At 41.6% G+C, this 17553-nt stretch overlaps 1 protein-coding gene across 3 annotated transcripts in view; it reads left to right on the plus strand.

Moving 5' to 3' along the window:
• arhgef10la (Rho guanine nucleotide exchange factor (GEF) 10-like a) overlaps positions 1-17553 on the plus strand; it is a 115770-nt gene that overhangs the window by 49069 nt on the left and 49148 nt on the right. For all 3 annotated transcript variants that reach the window (XM_038695432.1, XM_038695433.1, XM_038695434.1), the window contains one exon: positions 9341-9441. In XM_038695432.1, coding sequence (XP_038551360.1) covers positions 9341-9441 — 101 coding nt within the window. The remainder of the gene's footprint in view (positions 1-9340; positions 9442-17553) is intronic.

The following is a 17553-nucleotide window of genomic DNA, read 5'->3' on the forward strand; positions in this document are numbered from 1 at the left end:
ATTTCTAAAGGAAGTGTCAGAAAGTGTTGGGACAAAGCATTGTTTACAACATAAAATGAGGAAATGTCAGGGATCCTTGCTGAAAATTAAAACACTGCAAAAATTAACTTATTTAGATTCTTTTCAACAACAACACGGTAACATAACTAACTTAAGAGGAAAACGCCACTACTAACCTAGCAAGGATTATTATTTAAACAGAACAAAACACAGTTTATTATGAAACATTTGTTAGTTCAAGAAAACAGGGGTTGTTAGTGTCCCCCCTTTTGCATCCCTGGCTTATCACATTTGCACATCAGCTAAAAGAAGAGAAGGGAGTAGTGTTTTATGGCTCAGCCGTTCTGTGGGAAAAGGAGTCAGGTTGAGGCTGGACGGGTGGTACTTTTGATGTCCACAGGTGACCTGTGGAGGGAGAGGGACAACCCCCAGTTTGCTGTCCTGCTAAGTGTCTCCAGTGACACCTTTATGGTGAGAGGGGTTCACTAAGGCTCTTTGAATACACAATCCTTAAGCGATGTATGTCTGATTGAGTCTCTGCAGATCCTTACCAAACCCCAGGCGATGTCTTTAGTTTTTGCATGTCAAAAGGCCATCTCCAGGGGAGGAAACCCCCCCCCCATTTTTGGCATTATCTGACCTCACCTCCCTTTTGAGGTGAGAGGCTGGGTGGTCCACTACAACAGCATTAAAAATATAGTTTTCACATACTATATAATTTAATTCAATGGTTTGTTAAATATGTATTTTTGTCACGTTTCAGAAGAAACTAAACAGGAGTGAACCCAGAAGCACGACTCAGAGACAGAAGTGATTTATAAGGCAAGTTCAGTTTATAGAAGTAGTCAGGCTGGCAGGGTCAAAGTACCAGGTAAGCAGTCCAAGAGAAAGGCAAACACATCCAAATCCGCAGAAGACAGGTCTGGGAAACAGGCGAAAAAAGGTCTAGACACGATCCGGACAGAATAACTAAACTATGGTACGCTGGAATCCTAGGCTGGAGACTCTAGACAATCTGGCAAGGAACTAGTGCAAGAGGCCGGTATAAGTGCCCATGCGGATGAGGATGATGAGCTTCATGTGAGAAGCTAGGCGGGGACATCCAGGTGAAGGGAGTGTGATGAGATCAAGCAGGAGGAGGAACTGGAATCTGTTAGTAATTTTATTTTTCAAGAGCAATGAAAAAATCCTGATAGAGGCTGACATCATTCATGCATGAAAGGGTTAAGTCTATCTCTTGTAACATATTTCTGTGACTGATTGTCAAGTGTGATCAACAAACTCTTGTAGGGACACTGAACCATCTCCTTTAACTCATCTAACCGTTTGCCAAGCAGACTTTCTCTTCAACTGTTTGTTTCTCTGGAGGGTGGAGGTGAACTGAAGGATGGGTGTATGACAGGCTGCCACTCAGCACTCACTCCTACATCTGTCCTGTCCTTGTGCATTAGTGTCACACGTGTGCTTTGGCACTGACCTGCTCCCATAAATCAGCCAGGCCGGCTCCTCGCTTCGGTCCCTCGCCCTACTCTGCCCTCTCTCCTCTCCCCTCCCCTCCCTTCCCCTTTTGACTCTCCTTACCTCTCAGCTCTCCTCATCTTCCCTCTGCCATAATACCAGAGTCTAGTTCTCCATTCTGGCAATGCACCACACCTGCACTGCGGCTGTCAATCAGCAGGCAGGAGGAAGGAATTGGAGACTGCGCTCAGTTTAGCATGTTTGAGGCCGTGTGGGCATGAAGTGTTGCCTAAGGAATCCAACCAAGTGAGTAGTTGTACTCTCGTCACACCCTGTCTCCCCTTCTGTCTTCGGCAAATTGCCTCTGCTATATTTAAGCAGCGAATGGTATGAATTACACCTCTTTGTGAAAGCTCCACTTTTTCAACATGTCACGGAAGTTTGAGATCTTACTTACTTTATTCTGTTCCTGTCTGCAGTCCCTCTTTCTCTCCCTCTCTTTCTGTATGTGTGTGTGTCTCAGTTTTCTTGCTTCCTCTATGAAATGAAAATGAATTTGCAGCGGGCAGCTGCAGGTATGACAGAAGCAGAATTTCAGGCTGCACACTGTTCTCCACTCTATTACCTTCTAATGATGTCTGAATGTGAAATTGTCTTCCTTATGTGTGCCTGAGACCCCAACCCCCCCCTTCTTTTCATGCACTCTCTTGCACTCTGCTTTTCTTTCTTTCATCGCCTCAGCATAGTTGTACAGGTGACTGAGATAGGGCCATTATTTTGGAAAGCTGCTTAGTGCTTTAAAAAGATGTCTCATCCTTGGCCAGACAGGTAACTTGTAGTTCCAATAAAGGCTGATCAATCCAGACAAAGAGTGTTCCTCTCAACTGATTGACACCAACTAAGTCATATCTAACTTAGAGCTGCCAGTCTCGCTATAGACTGCTCAGCAATAAGAAGTTATTTTATTTTAGTTGACAGGAGAGAGAGTCAAATATTTACACACAGGCATTGCTAGTGGTCTAACAAGCTGACAAAAATTTGACAGAATAATTGCATAAGGAAGTTAAATGTTTAGGTGACGAGTGTGTATGTTTCTCTACCTTGAACTTAACACAACCTCTGCAGGAGTTACTGTATGTATAAAGTCCATCCTGTATTTATTAGCAGTCATTTGTTGATTTGACACCATGGCTCTCAGTTGAGCCCATGCTCACAGCTGGTGAAATTCCCTTACATCACTCTAACATGAACCAACCATGCTTTCTGAAACAGATTCTTCACCACAATCTGTTTCAGAAAGCAGGCTTTAAAAAAACTCTGAGCTGAACCTTGAGCTCTGAGTTGACTGAGCCTGAGATGGTTCCATTCCAGAACAGCTGATCAGAACTAGTTCAATCAAGTTGTAGTACAGACCTCAACCTTAAACTTTTTTGCAACTTGCCAAAGTTATTTATCAGTGTTACAACAAAACCAAATAATTATAGGCCTAAATTATGTTACTCTGTTAACATGTTAAATCGTTTATTAAATACATCCTGGATGTAAAGAAACTAAACTAAAATGTAATCAGTTAAAATTAGAAAAAATTAAAAGGTTAACAAACAATTTACTTTTAAAAACATATATAACGCATATAACTTAACAAAAGCAAGGTGGCGCCGCAGACGGCCGCAGCGGGATTACGCTCCGTAGTGCTTTTTGTGTTTTTTGTTAATTAACGCTGTTTTCTGCCGTCCCTCTCTGGTAACTTTTACCAGAGAAGAGCTCTTAAACATTGGACTTTCAACTGCTCATACTATTCCACCGCTCTTTATTGACCCTGGAACTTTCCCCGGAGTTACTAGTTGGAGGAGCAGCAGCTCTGTTTGGGATCCTTCGGAAACGGCGCAGGGGAAAACGTGCAGACGCGCTGGTTAAACTGAGACAGCGGGGATTTCGCACTGCGCTCCCTTCAATCCACCTGGCGAATGTCCGCTCTCTGGCCAAATGGACGAACTGCTGCTCCTCAGCAGAACTAACTTGGACTTCTGCAGATCTGCTGCACTCTGTTTCACCGAATCCTGGCTCACTGAGCGCATCCTGGACAGCGCACTTCACCTACCGGGATTTAATCTCATCCGCGCAGATCGTGAAAGGGAGCTCACGGGAAAAACACGGGGAGGCGGACTCTGTTTCTATATAAACGAAGGTTGGTGCACAGATGTCACAGTGTTGAAGAAATCATGCAGGCTTCACCTAGAGACATTATTTATAAAATGTCTTTCTTTAGATAGCTTGAATTACCCATCTCTCCCTGCCTCAAATAATCCACAGCAGCTTGAATGATCAGATGAAAAAAGACACATCTGGTAAAAATGTCAACCAGGATATAGTGACAGTTTTTGTGATCACACAACTGGATGACAACCTTTGTGACAAAATCTGTCTCAGATACCTGAGTGCTTAAGTTCGGGCAGCCATGAAAGATAGACCATAAAAACACTGTTTGACTGACATTTATTTGTTTACCTCACGTTGTCTTTCGCTTTGTAGCCCAGTAGCCTACTAGATACAATTTAAGGCTCTTTCAGCTAATGAAGAGACAGACCTGAGGGGATAAACGGGACACAACACCCGATGGTTTTTGGCAGCCAGTCTGTTGGCAACTCAAAAGGAGTCACCCCCACCCTCCCTACTGAATGTTAGATACCCTCCAGGCAGTCAATGGACATAAAGTTTTTACTGTGATGTAGAGACAGAGCACAGTTAAAACATTACGTATGAAATATAAATTTGTTACAAATTAATAGCTTACCACTCTGAAACTCTTGCTCCTGTCTAGGTTGCAAAGCTAGATGGGGTTATTCGTCCTGTGTTTCGGGATGAGACTCGGGCTCGAACATGTATGGCTAAACCAAAGCTGCTTTGTTTTGGATCACACTACCCTGCTTGTCAAGACATGCCTTACTCTGCAAAACAGTTATTTAGTGCCAAGAAAGCACTAAGCTGTTGAAAAACAGCCTTTTCAATGATTTTACTTAAAAATGGGAGATTTGATATGGGCCTATAATTGCTCATTAGTGACCTGTCTAGATGACTCTTTATTAAGAGTGGCTTAATAATTGCAGTTTTCAGGGCCTGTGGGGAAAAAACCTGAGAGGAGAGACATGTTGACAATTTGTAGTAGATCTGAGGCCATGCATTTAGAAACATTTTTGAAAAAACCTGTTTGCAAAATATCAAGGCAGCATGAGGAGGATTTCAGATGTTGTATTATGTCCTCCAGGTGCTAGGTTCATGCTATATAAATTGTTTTTGAGTGGACATAGGGACAAGACATATCCTGTTACTGGCATGGAGGCACTGATTGCTTGTCCAATTGTTTGAATTTTTTCTGTGAAGAAGGAGGCAAATTCATTGCAGGCCCTGGTGGATAGAAGGTCAGAGGCTACAGACACAGGAGGGTTGGTTAGCCTGTCGACAGTAGCAAACAGGGCACGTGCATTATTAGTGTTTTTGGTGATGATGTCAGAGAAGAAGGAACGCCTTGCATTTCTCAGCTCTAAATTATAAATGCAAAGTCTCTCTTTATAGATGTCATAATGAACCTGGAGATTTGTTTTCCGCCACCTGCGTTCAGGTTTTCGACACTCTCTTTTTTGAGTTCTATACCAGCGAGACCACCTTCACCTTGGCTGGTGCAATGGCATCAATAACATTTGTAATTTTAGAACTGAAATTATCTACAAGCTCATTCACTGAGACCTGTGAGAGGGCAGGTGTCGAGGAGAAAGCCTCAATAAATTTTTCACTAGTGTTTTCAGTGATATGCCGTTTTGTGATTACCGCTGTTTGTACATTTGTGTGAACGCAGATAGCACTCTCAAAGAAAACACAGGAATGATTAGAGAGAGCACCAGTCACCACAACCTTGGAAATGTCCAGACCCTTGGAGATGACTAAGTCCAAAGTGTGCCCCTTATTGTGTGTGGGATCCGTTAAACATATTGGGTCAGTCCATAATTATCAAGAACACAACACAGTTCTTTAGTTCCTCTCTCCTGGGGGTTGTCAACATGGATGTTAAAATCACCAACATTAACTACACAGTCAAAGTCAATACAGATTATAGACAGCAGTTCACCAAAGTCATCAAAAATGTTTGCACAGTATTTAGGGGGCCTGTAGATATTTAGAAAGATAGCTCAAGAAGAGGAATTCAGCTGAAGAGCCACATGTTCAATAGAAGCAAAATTCCCATAAGACATCTTTTTGCATTGGAGGGAGTCATTAAACAAAATGGCAACTCCACCTCCTCTCTTATGCACTATAGCTTCACTCATGAAACTGAAGCTGGGAGGGGTAGACTCGATAAGGACAGCTGCACTGTTATCTTGGTCCAACCAAGTTTCAGTTAAAAACATGAAATTAAGATTGTGAGTTATTATAAAATCATTGATTAAAAATGTTTTTCCTGCCAAAGACCTAACGTTTAACAAAGCTAATTTTAGTGTGTTAAAAACATTATCTGGCCCACTTTTTTCGACATGCTGCGGCTGACAAGGAATTAATACAAAATTTGCAGGATATGTTGAGTGCTTCCTGTTTCTTAACACATTCACCATGCCTTTTCTGTTACCTATCAAGACAGGGATGGAGAAGACTACCAGCACACTGTGCCCCGGCTTGTCCTGGGAAGAGTCATGAGTGCTATTTTCCTTGTAGCCTGGACCCAGCACATATCAGACAGAGCTTACTGGGCTTTTTCTCCATTGCGGAGCGGGAGGGCGGGTTGTGCGCTGTATTTGTGACACGTGTCAAACCTGGAGGACTTAGAACCAGTGGTGGAGGTGGACGGTGAGGGGGGTTTATGGTAGAGAAAATGGGAGTGGAGCGAGGGAAGGTGCGGGGAGTAAATCTTGTCCCAGCTCTAACCAGGTCTTCCATTTGATCAGTGAAGTCCAACAGGGGGGAGAGGGGAGAAAGGGTGTCTGGAGATAAGGGTGACCTAGATGGGGATTGGGGGTGTAGAGATGGTGAATCCTTACTGCTAGTTGTCAGTGAGGGAGGTGGAGGCTCTTCCTCTTGGCTTAGTTATCTCCCGTGATCAGAGCTCTCTTCCGGCGGGGGCTGAGGTGGCTCTCCTTCAAGGTTTCTGGCGTGTTGTGTTATGTCTTCTTCTTGTTTTGATTCCTCTTGGCTCTTGTCCTTGACAGGGGGAACAGACGAGTGATGCAGAAAGTAAAACAGGTTGGACCTGAACAATTTTACTCCTGACTTGTTAAGGCAAAGTCCATCTGCCTTAAAAAGATGTCTGTGGTCCCACAGAAAGTAAAAGTTTTCGATGAAATGCACTGAATGGACAGTACATGCCATTGAGAGCCACGTGTTCAATGCCATCAATCTGCTGAATCTCTCAGCTCCTCTTCGGATTGGCGGTATAGGGCCACCGATAAACACCTCAGCATTCAAAGAGCTGACTGTGTTCAACAGATTATTAAAGTCCTCTTTCAACACTTGCTTCACAACATCATTGGTCCCGATGTGCAGTAGGATGTTCAGCCACGATATGCAGGATTCTTTTTGCCAAGTCAGACACCATATCCTTCTGAAAGCAGAGTATTTTGGTGTTCTTACAGCACATGCTTCTTATATCGTTAACAGCAGAGTCACCCACAATCAGAGTTTGAGGCCCAGTCGTTAGCTTTCCCTGCAGCCTTTTACTTTCGGATTTACTCTCAGTCCTTACCCTTCTGTGTGAGGACGGGAGGTTATCCAGGTCATCAGACGGAGATCCAGGGTCCTGCCATAGTGGTGAAAATCTGTTCTGCTGTTGCACACTCGGTTGTTGGGGAGGTTTGTTGCTAACTCTCCCTTTCGCAGCTGTCCACGGCTGTGTCCTACCAAGAACAGGGGTTGAAGAGGCGCTCTGCCTGGATGATAATGCAGGCCAGCCAGTCATATCACAAATCTCAGGGCGCTGGGTTCTACCTGATACTCGTCCTCCCATTTCCCCAGGAAATGATTTACTCTTAGGCTTTGCACCAAGAGCGTTCCAGGGAGGACTCCCACTTTCAGATTTATTACCCAGTACACAGGCCTCCTGCTTCTTGGTAGTCTTTTTGGTGCTAATTACCCTTGTGTTAGCATGCTCTTGTCCACTGTTTTGGGTCCACGGTAAAGTGGTGTCATTCCCACATAGTCCATTCACTTCTAACCTGTGGATCTTGGTTTCCAGCACTGCAATTTTCTGTAGAAGTTTGTAGAAGTCGTCCGTGGAGAAGGGGGGCATCTTGTTGCTAATTAGCGTTAGCTATAACTCCAGTCACTGCAGTACAGGCTAGTGCTATTGATAGGCCGTACTTGCGTAGCACTAAGATCATAAAAGTTTTTAAAGTATGGCAAGAGCCTACTTTATCTGACAGTCCCAGTGATTTAAAAGTATCCAAGAGAAATCTGCTGATTTCTAGCAGAAAAAAAGACAGTTTAAGCAAAAGAATGCAAGCAGAGGCAAGAGCAAGCAGCAAAGCGTCTGCACTGTAAGAAAGCAGGAAGCAAAACTCATGAACAGTAACCACTGTTTTTTGGTTTAGCTGGATATTGTGTATTTGGAGGTTAAAGGAATGTTACACTAAAAGCTGTGCTTTGAATATCAAACGCAGGCTTGAAAGGTGCCTTTGCAGAGGATGGCAGGTGTAGTTGGCTTGAATTCATCGCTTTTACAATGGATTCCAACGGCGACCCAGTTTCTAGATGAAAAGGTTCATGGAAGCGTTTCATGCCACTCTTTCAACATAATACACTTCTCCTCTGTCCATTTGTATGTCTGGTATTCATGCCCTTTTCTCCTTTATTAAACCAGAAAAAAGACTTACTGAGATAGAAATTTTAAACTACACAAAACAACACAAAACAGAATGTCCAGTTAAGATGAGGAAGAGACATTTTTTAAATATGTACTGGCTGTGCGTGATCACACCAGGGCCCACACATTTGTGGCATGTTGAGCATCAAACCTCACCTAGAAGCAATTTACTGTGACTAGGCTGTGTGGTCATCGCAAGCTGCCCTGAATGTTTACTGAATGCAGCCTGAAATCATAAAGCCTCAGCTTACAAGGCTGAACCGCTGTAAAACTACTAGCAGACAAGCAGCTGTTCTGATGTTCTTGATGTATGAAACCCATGAAATGAAAAAGGTATTTTCCTTGTTGGAGCCCTTTTTCTCTGACTATATTGTTCTGCTTCTTTTGTATATAGCATATTTATAAAACTTTACTGCTCTTTTGTGATGTCAAGCCCTCTAGGAAATTCAAGCAGATTTCAGGATATAGGAAAAGGTCATGGGAAAGTTGTGTGACCCTGCATGCCTAGTGTCCATGTCCATTTGCCACTGCCTACTTTAGGACTGCAAGACTCTTTTTTTCATTTCAAACTTGTAGTCTTCACCTCTCCAGTCAATGTTTTTTTCACACGCTGTATGCAGTAGCACTCCCCAAGACCTGTAAATAGACATTGAAAATCAGCATTAATATATAAAAGGACGTTCTAGTAGACAGTGTTGCAAAAGGACACCTGCGCAAAAACAGACACAATCACACAACCACACATGCTAAAAATGCTGGGTTTCAGGTTCTGCTTTGCAGTCATTACACAATACAGGACTTCAGATGCTCTGTTTTGATGTCAAATCCTAGTAAATACCAGGATCACAATACCTGGGCCTCTACAACATCGACTGATTTGATGAAATGAAAAAACTGTGACTAAACCCACAATAATGTTTATTCTGTGTTGTTCAGTGAAGACTTTGTGACACAAATGTTTCACTTCAAATGAGTACATCTGCAGTGTGCATGCAACTGTGCATGTGTGTTTGTGTTTACATGTGTGTTTTCTTCCAGGTCAGGGCGCCCTGTCAGTTTCATGGTGGTCCTCAACACTCCCAGCCCCCTTAGTAAGATCTCTTGGGTAAACCGTCTGCACTTGGCCAAGATTGCACTACGTAAGTGCGCGCACACACACACACACACACACACGCATGCAAGCACTTTCTATCTTTCTCTCTCACACACACACACACACACACACACAAAGAAAGGATTACTATGTCATTTCTATTTAAACAGGATGATGTAATGCAATGAAATGTAATAACAATGTTTTAAGTCATAGGCTCAGACACATCATCAGTGTTTGATTCACTCTCTATTGGCTAAGTGTATAACTGGTGTTACGACATATATAATCAGAGAAAAACCAAGACTCTCAACTGGGTCATCTGAAGTTTATGTGCTGTGGAAAGAGGTAAATAACATCTCTTCTAAAATACCCTCTAGCTATTGTGCAAAGGACTTTGCATACTAGGCCTTGAAATTCGGGATATGTCATTGACTGTGGAGAAAGAGCAGTGGTCAACATTTGGGAAGGAAAATAATGGCCAGACCGTGCCCAGCAGGGAGCAGCACAGTTCTTCTTTATCTTCCTAACCTCTTTTCTCCAACCCTTGCCTTACTCTGCCCAGGCCTAAGCTGGCTATGCAGTCTTACCACGCAGTAGTATAGGAGGTCTTCCTCTCTGGGGTTCATCAATGCATGTTGTCATCCAGTGAAGTGGAGACGGAACTACAGAGGACATTAATCTGCTTATTTGGCCATGATGGCACACACATATTCAACCCACTCACCACCCCAGTCCTTTCCCCCTTCCTTTACTACTCCCTGCGTCGCCTTGAGCGCTCTTCCTTGTCACACACACTTTATTCTGAGGTTGTTATGCATGCAGTATGTCTCTCAGCACTGCACTTGTGGGTAGCTCCAATCGTATTGTTATGGCTTCTCACATGCCAGAGGCCATTGCTGTTAGCGTCAGCGCAGAAACATTCAAGGTTTCAGAGAAAGTTTTTGGAGGTAGGTCAAAGGACACTCAATGGAATGTCTTGCTTAGATGACTGGCCAGTGGACCGCCTTGATAGCCGACTGGTTATAGCACATGCCATGTTCAGTTCCAGCCAGTGACCTTTGTTGAATATCATACCCGTCTCTCTCACTGCTTCCTTTCTACTTCTTTACCTGTTACCATAAAAAAAAAAACAAACCTTTTAAGAAAGATCAGTGGCCAGATATTGTCAATGTTTTTGATACCCAAGCATAGCCCTGAAACGGTTAATGACACTTTGGTTGGGCAAAAGTCAAGAGGAAGCCTGACCTGTTTTGTGCTTTACAGAGGTTTTCCTGAGACTTTGCTTCCCCTGCATCTTGAGATTCTTCCTTGCACATTACAATACAAAAATAATACACAACCCTGGATATTTCTCCTGTACTGCTGGCCAAACTCTTACAGTGAGGGTATAGAGGTGCATGAAGCATACAGTACATCTGTAGACTCTCCAGTAGAGCTTGCTGTATATGGTTTGTGTCAGAGTGGCATCAAAAACATCAGGCTGAACGCAGAGGATGCTGTGGCTGCACTGATGCGCAGCATACCCAGCCTTTTCTTGTTGCTCACACCTTTATCAGCAACACAACAGGCGATGATGAGGACAGTGGTACAGTGGTGTATCCCCAGTCGCTACTGTGTGGTGATATTCAAAGCCAAATCATGCAAGTTATGCATAGCTGTCATATGGGTGAGGAGCCCCATGTTTATTATTTTATAATGTTTATAGAGACCATCAAAATCAAGAATGACTTGGGGAAGATAAAATGAACAATTTTTTTGGCCTTCACTAGGAAAAAAAACCCTCTCTTTTAGCACACCCTGAAGACCATGAAGATAAGGGATTAAATGCTCTCAATATGTAAGCATTGAACATTGTTTTCACTCTCATATTGATTGACTCTTAATTGTATGACTGTCAGCAACAATCTTTCTTTTTCATGCCATCCTACTACTTTGTAGCCTCAAGCTCTTGTCACAGACATGATACTCCTGTATATTAGGATAAGCGTGAAATCTTTGCCTTTCTTCGACTTCGAAAAGTTTCAGTTCAGTTGACTGATCAGAGGAAACTGACACATCTAAGGTTGTAAGGTTTTAGGCCTTTAGCCAACACTACTATCCAGGGCAAGTTACCATGAGAACAACAGTAAAATAAGGTTTGATTCCTCCATCACCAATATGACAAGCAACCAAGTGTAAGGAGAACAAGCTTCGAGGTGCAAAGAAAAGTGAGCAGAGGAAGACATTAAATAAAATAAGAACTAGAGAGAAATACAGAAAAGGAGTTTTAGGGCAAGTGGAGTAAAGGGGGAGGGGATACATTACAGAGAATCTGCAGTCAAGACATCAAACAATGAGACGATTTATATATATCAAGCTCAAGACACAGATTTGGGCAGTGTGGCTGCAGAGAGAATAAAGACCATCTTTCAACCAGAAGACATGTTTTTCTCAGATACTGATCCACTCATCTTTCGTTAAAATGATTGACAGCATGTATTTAAACTTGAGTTTGATTTTAGAATGTTTCCTTTACAGCTGAATTATCTGGAAACATTCACATTAAGTTAAACTTTATTGTGTTTTAGAGTAAGATCATATATTTACAAGCAAAGATTGTGGAAAAAAAGTTGTTGGCTGAAAATGTTAATTTTCATCCAAGGTCTTTTCACTTTTACCGTCCTCTGGAAAGGCTTATATATATATATATATATATATATGAATAGTCGACAGCCCACACACCGTCAATCCTCTACATCTGCAATCTCATGTAGCCTCACAAACTGAGGTTAATGGAAAGCTAATCATTATGAGCTAATAAGAGCAGGTCATATACACAAAAATAGCAGCTTGGCTGATGACCTGCCTGTATAAAGTTCATCTTTCTGTTCATTTTTTATAGCTCCTTGTGCTCCTTGGACTAGGGGGTGATTGTGTTAAGACAAGGTATGCTAGAATTCAGGAGCAGACACAGAGGCAAGGTTAGAATCAGACAGGGGTTTTATTGAACAAAAAGTGAATGGTGCTTTGAAGTGATCCGAAGGGCAGAGGCTGAGAGCAGGTAGACAGGTGAGTGGCTGATCCAACAAACAGGCTGGCAGGCTGGGCTTCCAGGGCAGAAGCGGTGACCTGAGACACAAGCAAGAAAACACTCAATGTCAGAAAGGAATCTAGACAAGAGGTTCAAAAAGAGCAAACTTGAATAAATACTTAAGCTGGCCGTAACATGGATGAACGGACAGTCTGGCAGAGACTGGTTGTAGAGCCGTGGTTTAAGACAGGAGAGGTTGATTAATGGAACTCACTGCAGGTGAGTAGGAAGCCACAGGTAGTCTGATGAGAAGCAGGGAGAGAGAGAACTGATGTTTGTTTGTGAAGTGTGCACACAATTGAACCCTCAGCAGTGCCCTTGGTACCTATAATAACATAGGCAACATTTTTCTATATACATAACTGTATATAGCCTATTTTTTTAATAAATATAATTTATTTTAAATGTTACCATATTTTATACACATTTAATTATTATCTGTTAAGTTCTGTGTGTATAGCATGAAGTGACTACAAACTTCCGTTTAGTTATACAACCTTGTGTTGTAGGCCTATAATGACAAACAATCAACCTTATGACATTTCTACATCAATTTCTATGTAGAACAGGTTTTACAATATATGATAGTATGTATACTTTTAATAAATACATGCAAATATGCTTTATGTTGCCTTTTAAGTTGTGGTTTACCATTTACAATGCATGCGTCCATGGGCACTGCCATGTTGTGTGACATCATTCATCATTTTGTTCTCTGAGTTTAAGTAGGAACTCCGACTTCAAGTGGCGTTCCACCGTACTTTTTCTAGTTGGAGGTCGGAAATGTCCGAACACAGCATGCTTGGAACACAGCATGAGATAGCGAGCCAAACCATGATTGATTGACCCTATATGACTGTGAATGTAAATGCAAATGTAAACTATTAACTCAAATGAATAACAGATTATAATAAATTGATATTCAGTAAGTATTTATTTTTGCCATAATACACTATGCACCAAAGTGTAATATACAAATTTAATTCATAGTTATTCAGCAGCATTTTAGTCTTAAAACCCTGTACTCATGTTGTGTGAAGTCGTATAAGGTTTTTATGATATTTAGTGCATATTTATATTTATATAATTCATGTTGTAAAAGAGCTTTAATTAAGATTAGAGTCAGGGTTAGAATACTTTAAGAAAACTGCATATTAGATTTGTGATATTAAAAATTGTTTTATGTGTATAAAATCTGCTGCAGAAAGGTTACAGTTATAGATTACAGACACAATTTAAATGAATGATTGTATAGTTGAACTTAAATGTAATAAGTTTGTTCTGTTTGTCAGTATATAGTTCTGTAATATTCAGTCAGAAAGAACTATGTAATTCCAAGGTATTTGCTGCAGCATCTACACCACATATGATACTTACTTGCTCATGACCACACACAGCAGCGCTGTGACACACTCATACTCATCAAATCATTCATTTAAAAACAAATGGTAGAGATGAGGGCGGGGTGATGGATTTCATTGAATCCCTTGGGGAAATAGATCTGCACCAACCTGGTCAGGATGACAATTACGTGTTAATTGTATTACACCCACACTTTGCCCATTTAACTAAATGTAATTACAATAAGCGAGTTGTTGATTTAATTTCACGGATGGTGTACTGTCACCGAGACTTCCTCGTCATGGCAGGCGGAGGCAGGACTGCCCTGTGCTCAGGGGAGACCTACAGTTGAATCAGCATTTCAAATGCACCGAACCATGGTCTTGTTTAGTTTGAAATGGGTGCCGTGCTCCGAAATGTCCCTGAATGGTGGACAACACAAATAGCTAATGTTTTCATGCATGATTTAGTGAGTGATTAGACATCACAAAACCCATTTTCCCAAACCCATCTTCACATCAGTGTTTATCCCGTTACCTCCATTTTGAGAAAACACAACATTATCCCACTGCTGTACTATGTAGCCTTCACTGTGCCACATGCGTGAGTATTGGTGGCATTTCTGCACACTGTATTAAGGTCCTATCAGCGTATTGCCCATTAGCAATGCCTTGTTAATGCTATGAGGTTTTCTCCGAACCAATTTGGACCTTGAGCATTTCCATAAAGTTTTGCTGCCCGTGATTGGTGGTGGTTTTTTAAAAAAGTTTTACATGATATAATATGGCAGCCAAGCTTGATAAGACACATTCCTAGTAAACAGCATTTGTCACTTTGTGAATGCATGTGGTGTAGTTATGAGGCCTTGAAATAGAAAGTGAGAATCACCCCACCACGCCGGTGCATCGCCAGAAGCCCTGGGTCCATTAATAACCTGGTGTGCCACTGCATCTTTTATTTCTCTCAGAGTGGCCCTACTGTTTCTGAAGGGTCTTCGTGAAATAGCCAGAAGCATTGCCTAATTAATGGACTTTCTCACTGCAGAATTAATTGCTTCCTACCATGCAGTCCCAGCCCTTTCAGACAGGGTTAAGGCTGCAAATTTTGATGGCCCTCACAAGAAGAACAAGAGGCTGTCAAATCATGAGAGATTGCCGCTGAGACTTTGGAGACAGCAAAGGAATGAATGTGGGTAAAGAGAGGGAGATATTGAATGTGTATGTGTGGGAGTATGTTTTTGTGTGTTTGTGAGTGTGTGTGTACAGGGGGAGGGGGGGGTGAAAGGATGATTGAGACGAGCAATCAGTCCCACTGCAGGGAACAGGGGGCCGCAGGGGGCTGTTGCCTGTGGTTACACTGCTAAGTGTACCGGCCTTTTTCCCTTGCACGCGGATCAATAGATGAGTGGAGTGCGGCTTGGAGGTTCTGGCACACACTCTGACACGCCTTCTTAATCCACTGTGTGATAACCTGTGTCATGGACATGTATACCACACAGGAGTCAAGCAAAGGGGGAAATGCAAAATCCATCCTGCAGCATGGGCTTTTTAGGGGAGACTGTGAGGGCCCAAGTATTCAGATAGCTTGGTTGCTACAGTGACTGATTTCTTTGCATCTGTTCAAATAACACTAGTTATACCTTATGTTTAACTGTTATCTTTTTGTATGAAGAAGCTTGAAAGATTCCCTTTAACACTTTTAATATAAACATTCAACAGCAGAACCGTCTCCCTCACAACAAAGGTGTTCACTCCATATGTGCTGGAAGGATTTTTACTTAGTCCTAAAATTAATCTGTCAGACAGCAAATATTATCTCCCTATCTCACTGTGCTCAAACATGGGAAATGTTTATGATAAGTAAACATTATCACGGATTTAATTAACAGATCCCACATTCGCATTGATCCTTGGGAAATATCAATTGCACTGGTGTATTTAATTAGTTTATATCTATGCCCTTTGTGTCACTGGGGTTGATAGAGCGCCATGCTCTGCAAATTAATCTTCATCAGCGAAAGACTTGAAACAAAAGCATGATTGGAATAAAGAAACTGAGAAACTCAATCTCCCTACTTAGTATTCCAACCCTACACCTTCACAAATGATGTTGTTATATGTAGTTATTGTACAGTAGATATAACTGACCTTAACCTTTAGCTTGTGGAGACTAATCACTCATTTAAATTGCCTTTAATTAAAACTGCAGATAAATAAACTACAACTCGTTCGACCTGACTATAATTTATTTTTCAAAACATGAAAGTGATTTGTAAAAAAGTTGTAAAATGACAATAAAGCACTTTTTGCTTTCACTAATAAAAGATTCTTACCAGAATTGGCTTTGACTATAATACCACCTTTTCCTCTAGAATACCTTGTTTAGCTGTATTTATCATTAAAAGTGCTTAATTTGCGGCGTACATTGATATGGAAATGAACACAGCTCTCCATCAGGTCTGTGCTCAGCGAAGTACAAATTTTTGATTGTGATATGAGTCACGATTTTAGTGGACTGGTAATTTTAGTGTCTCATTTTCACTGATAAAAATGATGATGATGTGATTTTTCCTGGTGTCTGTACCAAACAAGCGTATTCTCTTGTCTGGTGAAAATTATTTGAAGGCCAGGGCATCTCTGTAGCACCACAATGCTTCATTTATAATAGTATGTTGTGACACCTTTTACCTTTTTATCAAAAAATTGCAGCTACTTACAGCTGTGGAAAGAACTCCTCTCTCCCTCGTTCTACATTCCTCCTTTAGTGTTTGGCTATCAGCGGACATGAACATCAAAGTCCGGTCCCGCTGAGCTGTCGCACAGTCGTGGATTTACGTCAAGGATGGTGCGTTCAGTAACGACTAACGCAGCTTTACTTGCCTTAGTAACTAGGAATAATATTAGCGTTTTAGAAAAGTAATATTATTACAGTAACGCGTTACTGTAAATCTCTGATAATATTAAAAATGGTTAAATTTTGTAATCCTAGTTCTATGAAAACTGATACAGAAATCCAATGGTTCCCAACCTATTTTTCATCTGATGTACCCCCCAAAGCTTGTTGATGTGTAGGTTCAGTCAAGTTTGCATTAGTACTACTACCTGTACTACTGGCAGAAGCAGGAAGTTTCAACATTACCTCTCTTCTCTTTCAACCTCTTTTCTCCTGCTAACTATATCAGAACGTGGTGTTCAGGTGTTGTAGGTTACAGGTTGGTGGGAAATGTCTTATATGCAATTGGCTTGTTTAGGTTAGTCTGACAATACATATACTACAGATCACGTTGCCTCACACCAATTTGGTATTTGTGCATTAATTTTCTCCCAAATACTTTTTTTTTCAAACTAGCTGAGCTACTGAACAATCTTTCCATATACCCCCTGGCAACTGCGGAAGTACTAATGTAGCTGTAAGTAGTCCTCAATGCAATTTATCCATGCAGCAAAGGCAGATCCAGGATTAATATAATATCCCAATTGTATTAGGCACCGGAAATAGAAGTTATAAGAGTAGAGTATTGGCATAGCTCTGTAATGGACCATCTTGTTATTGGTTTATCTTGAAACGATAAGTGCACTCACTACCCATTCAAGTGGTAGCTATCCCTGTAAAAGCCTACCTCTCTCCTCCTCTTGAACTGGGTGAACCAAAAAAATGTGTTTAAAATGTGCCTCAGCATGCGTGTCTTTTTAGTTAGGCTCTTTATTACAGTGTCAAACCACCCAGGTGAGCTTATGGTCAAGC

This window comes from Micropterus salmoides, unplaced genomic scaffold, assembly GCF_014851395.1.
Source record: "Micropterus salmoides isolate LMB-PRFRI ecotype aquatic unplaced genomic scaffold, ASM1485139v1 Ms_hic_scaffold_4, whole genome shotgun sequence".
Taxonomy (NCBI): Eukaryota; Metazoa; Chordata; class Actinopteri; order Centrarchiformes; family Centrarchidae; genus Micropterus; species Micropterus salmoides.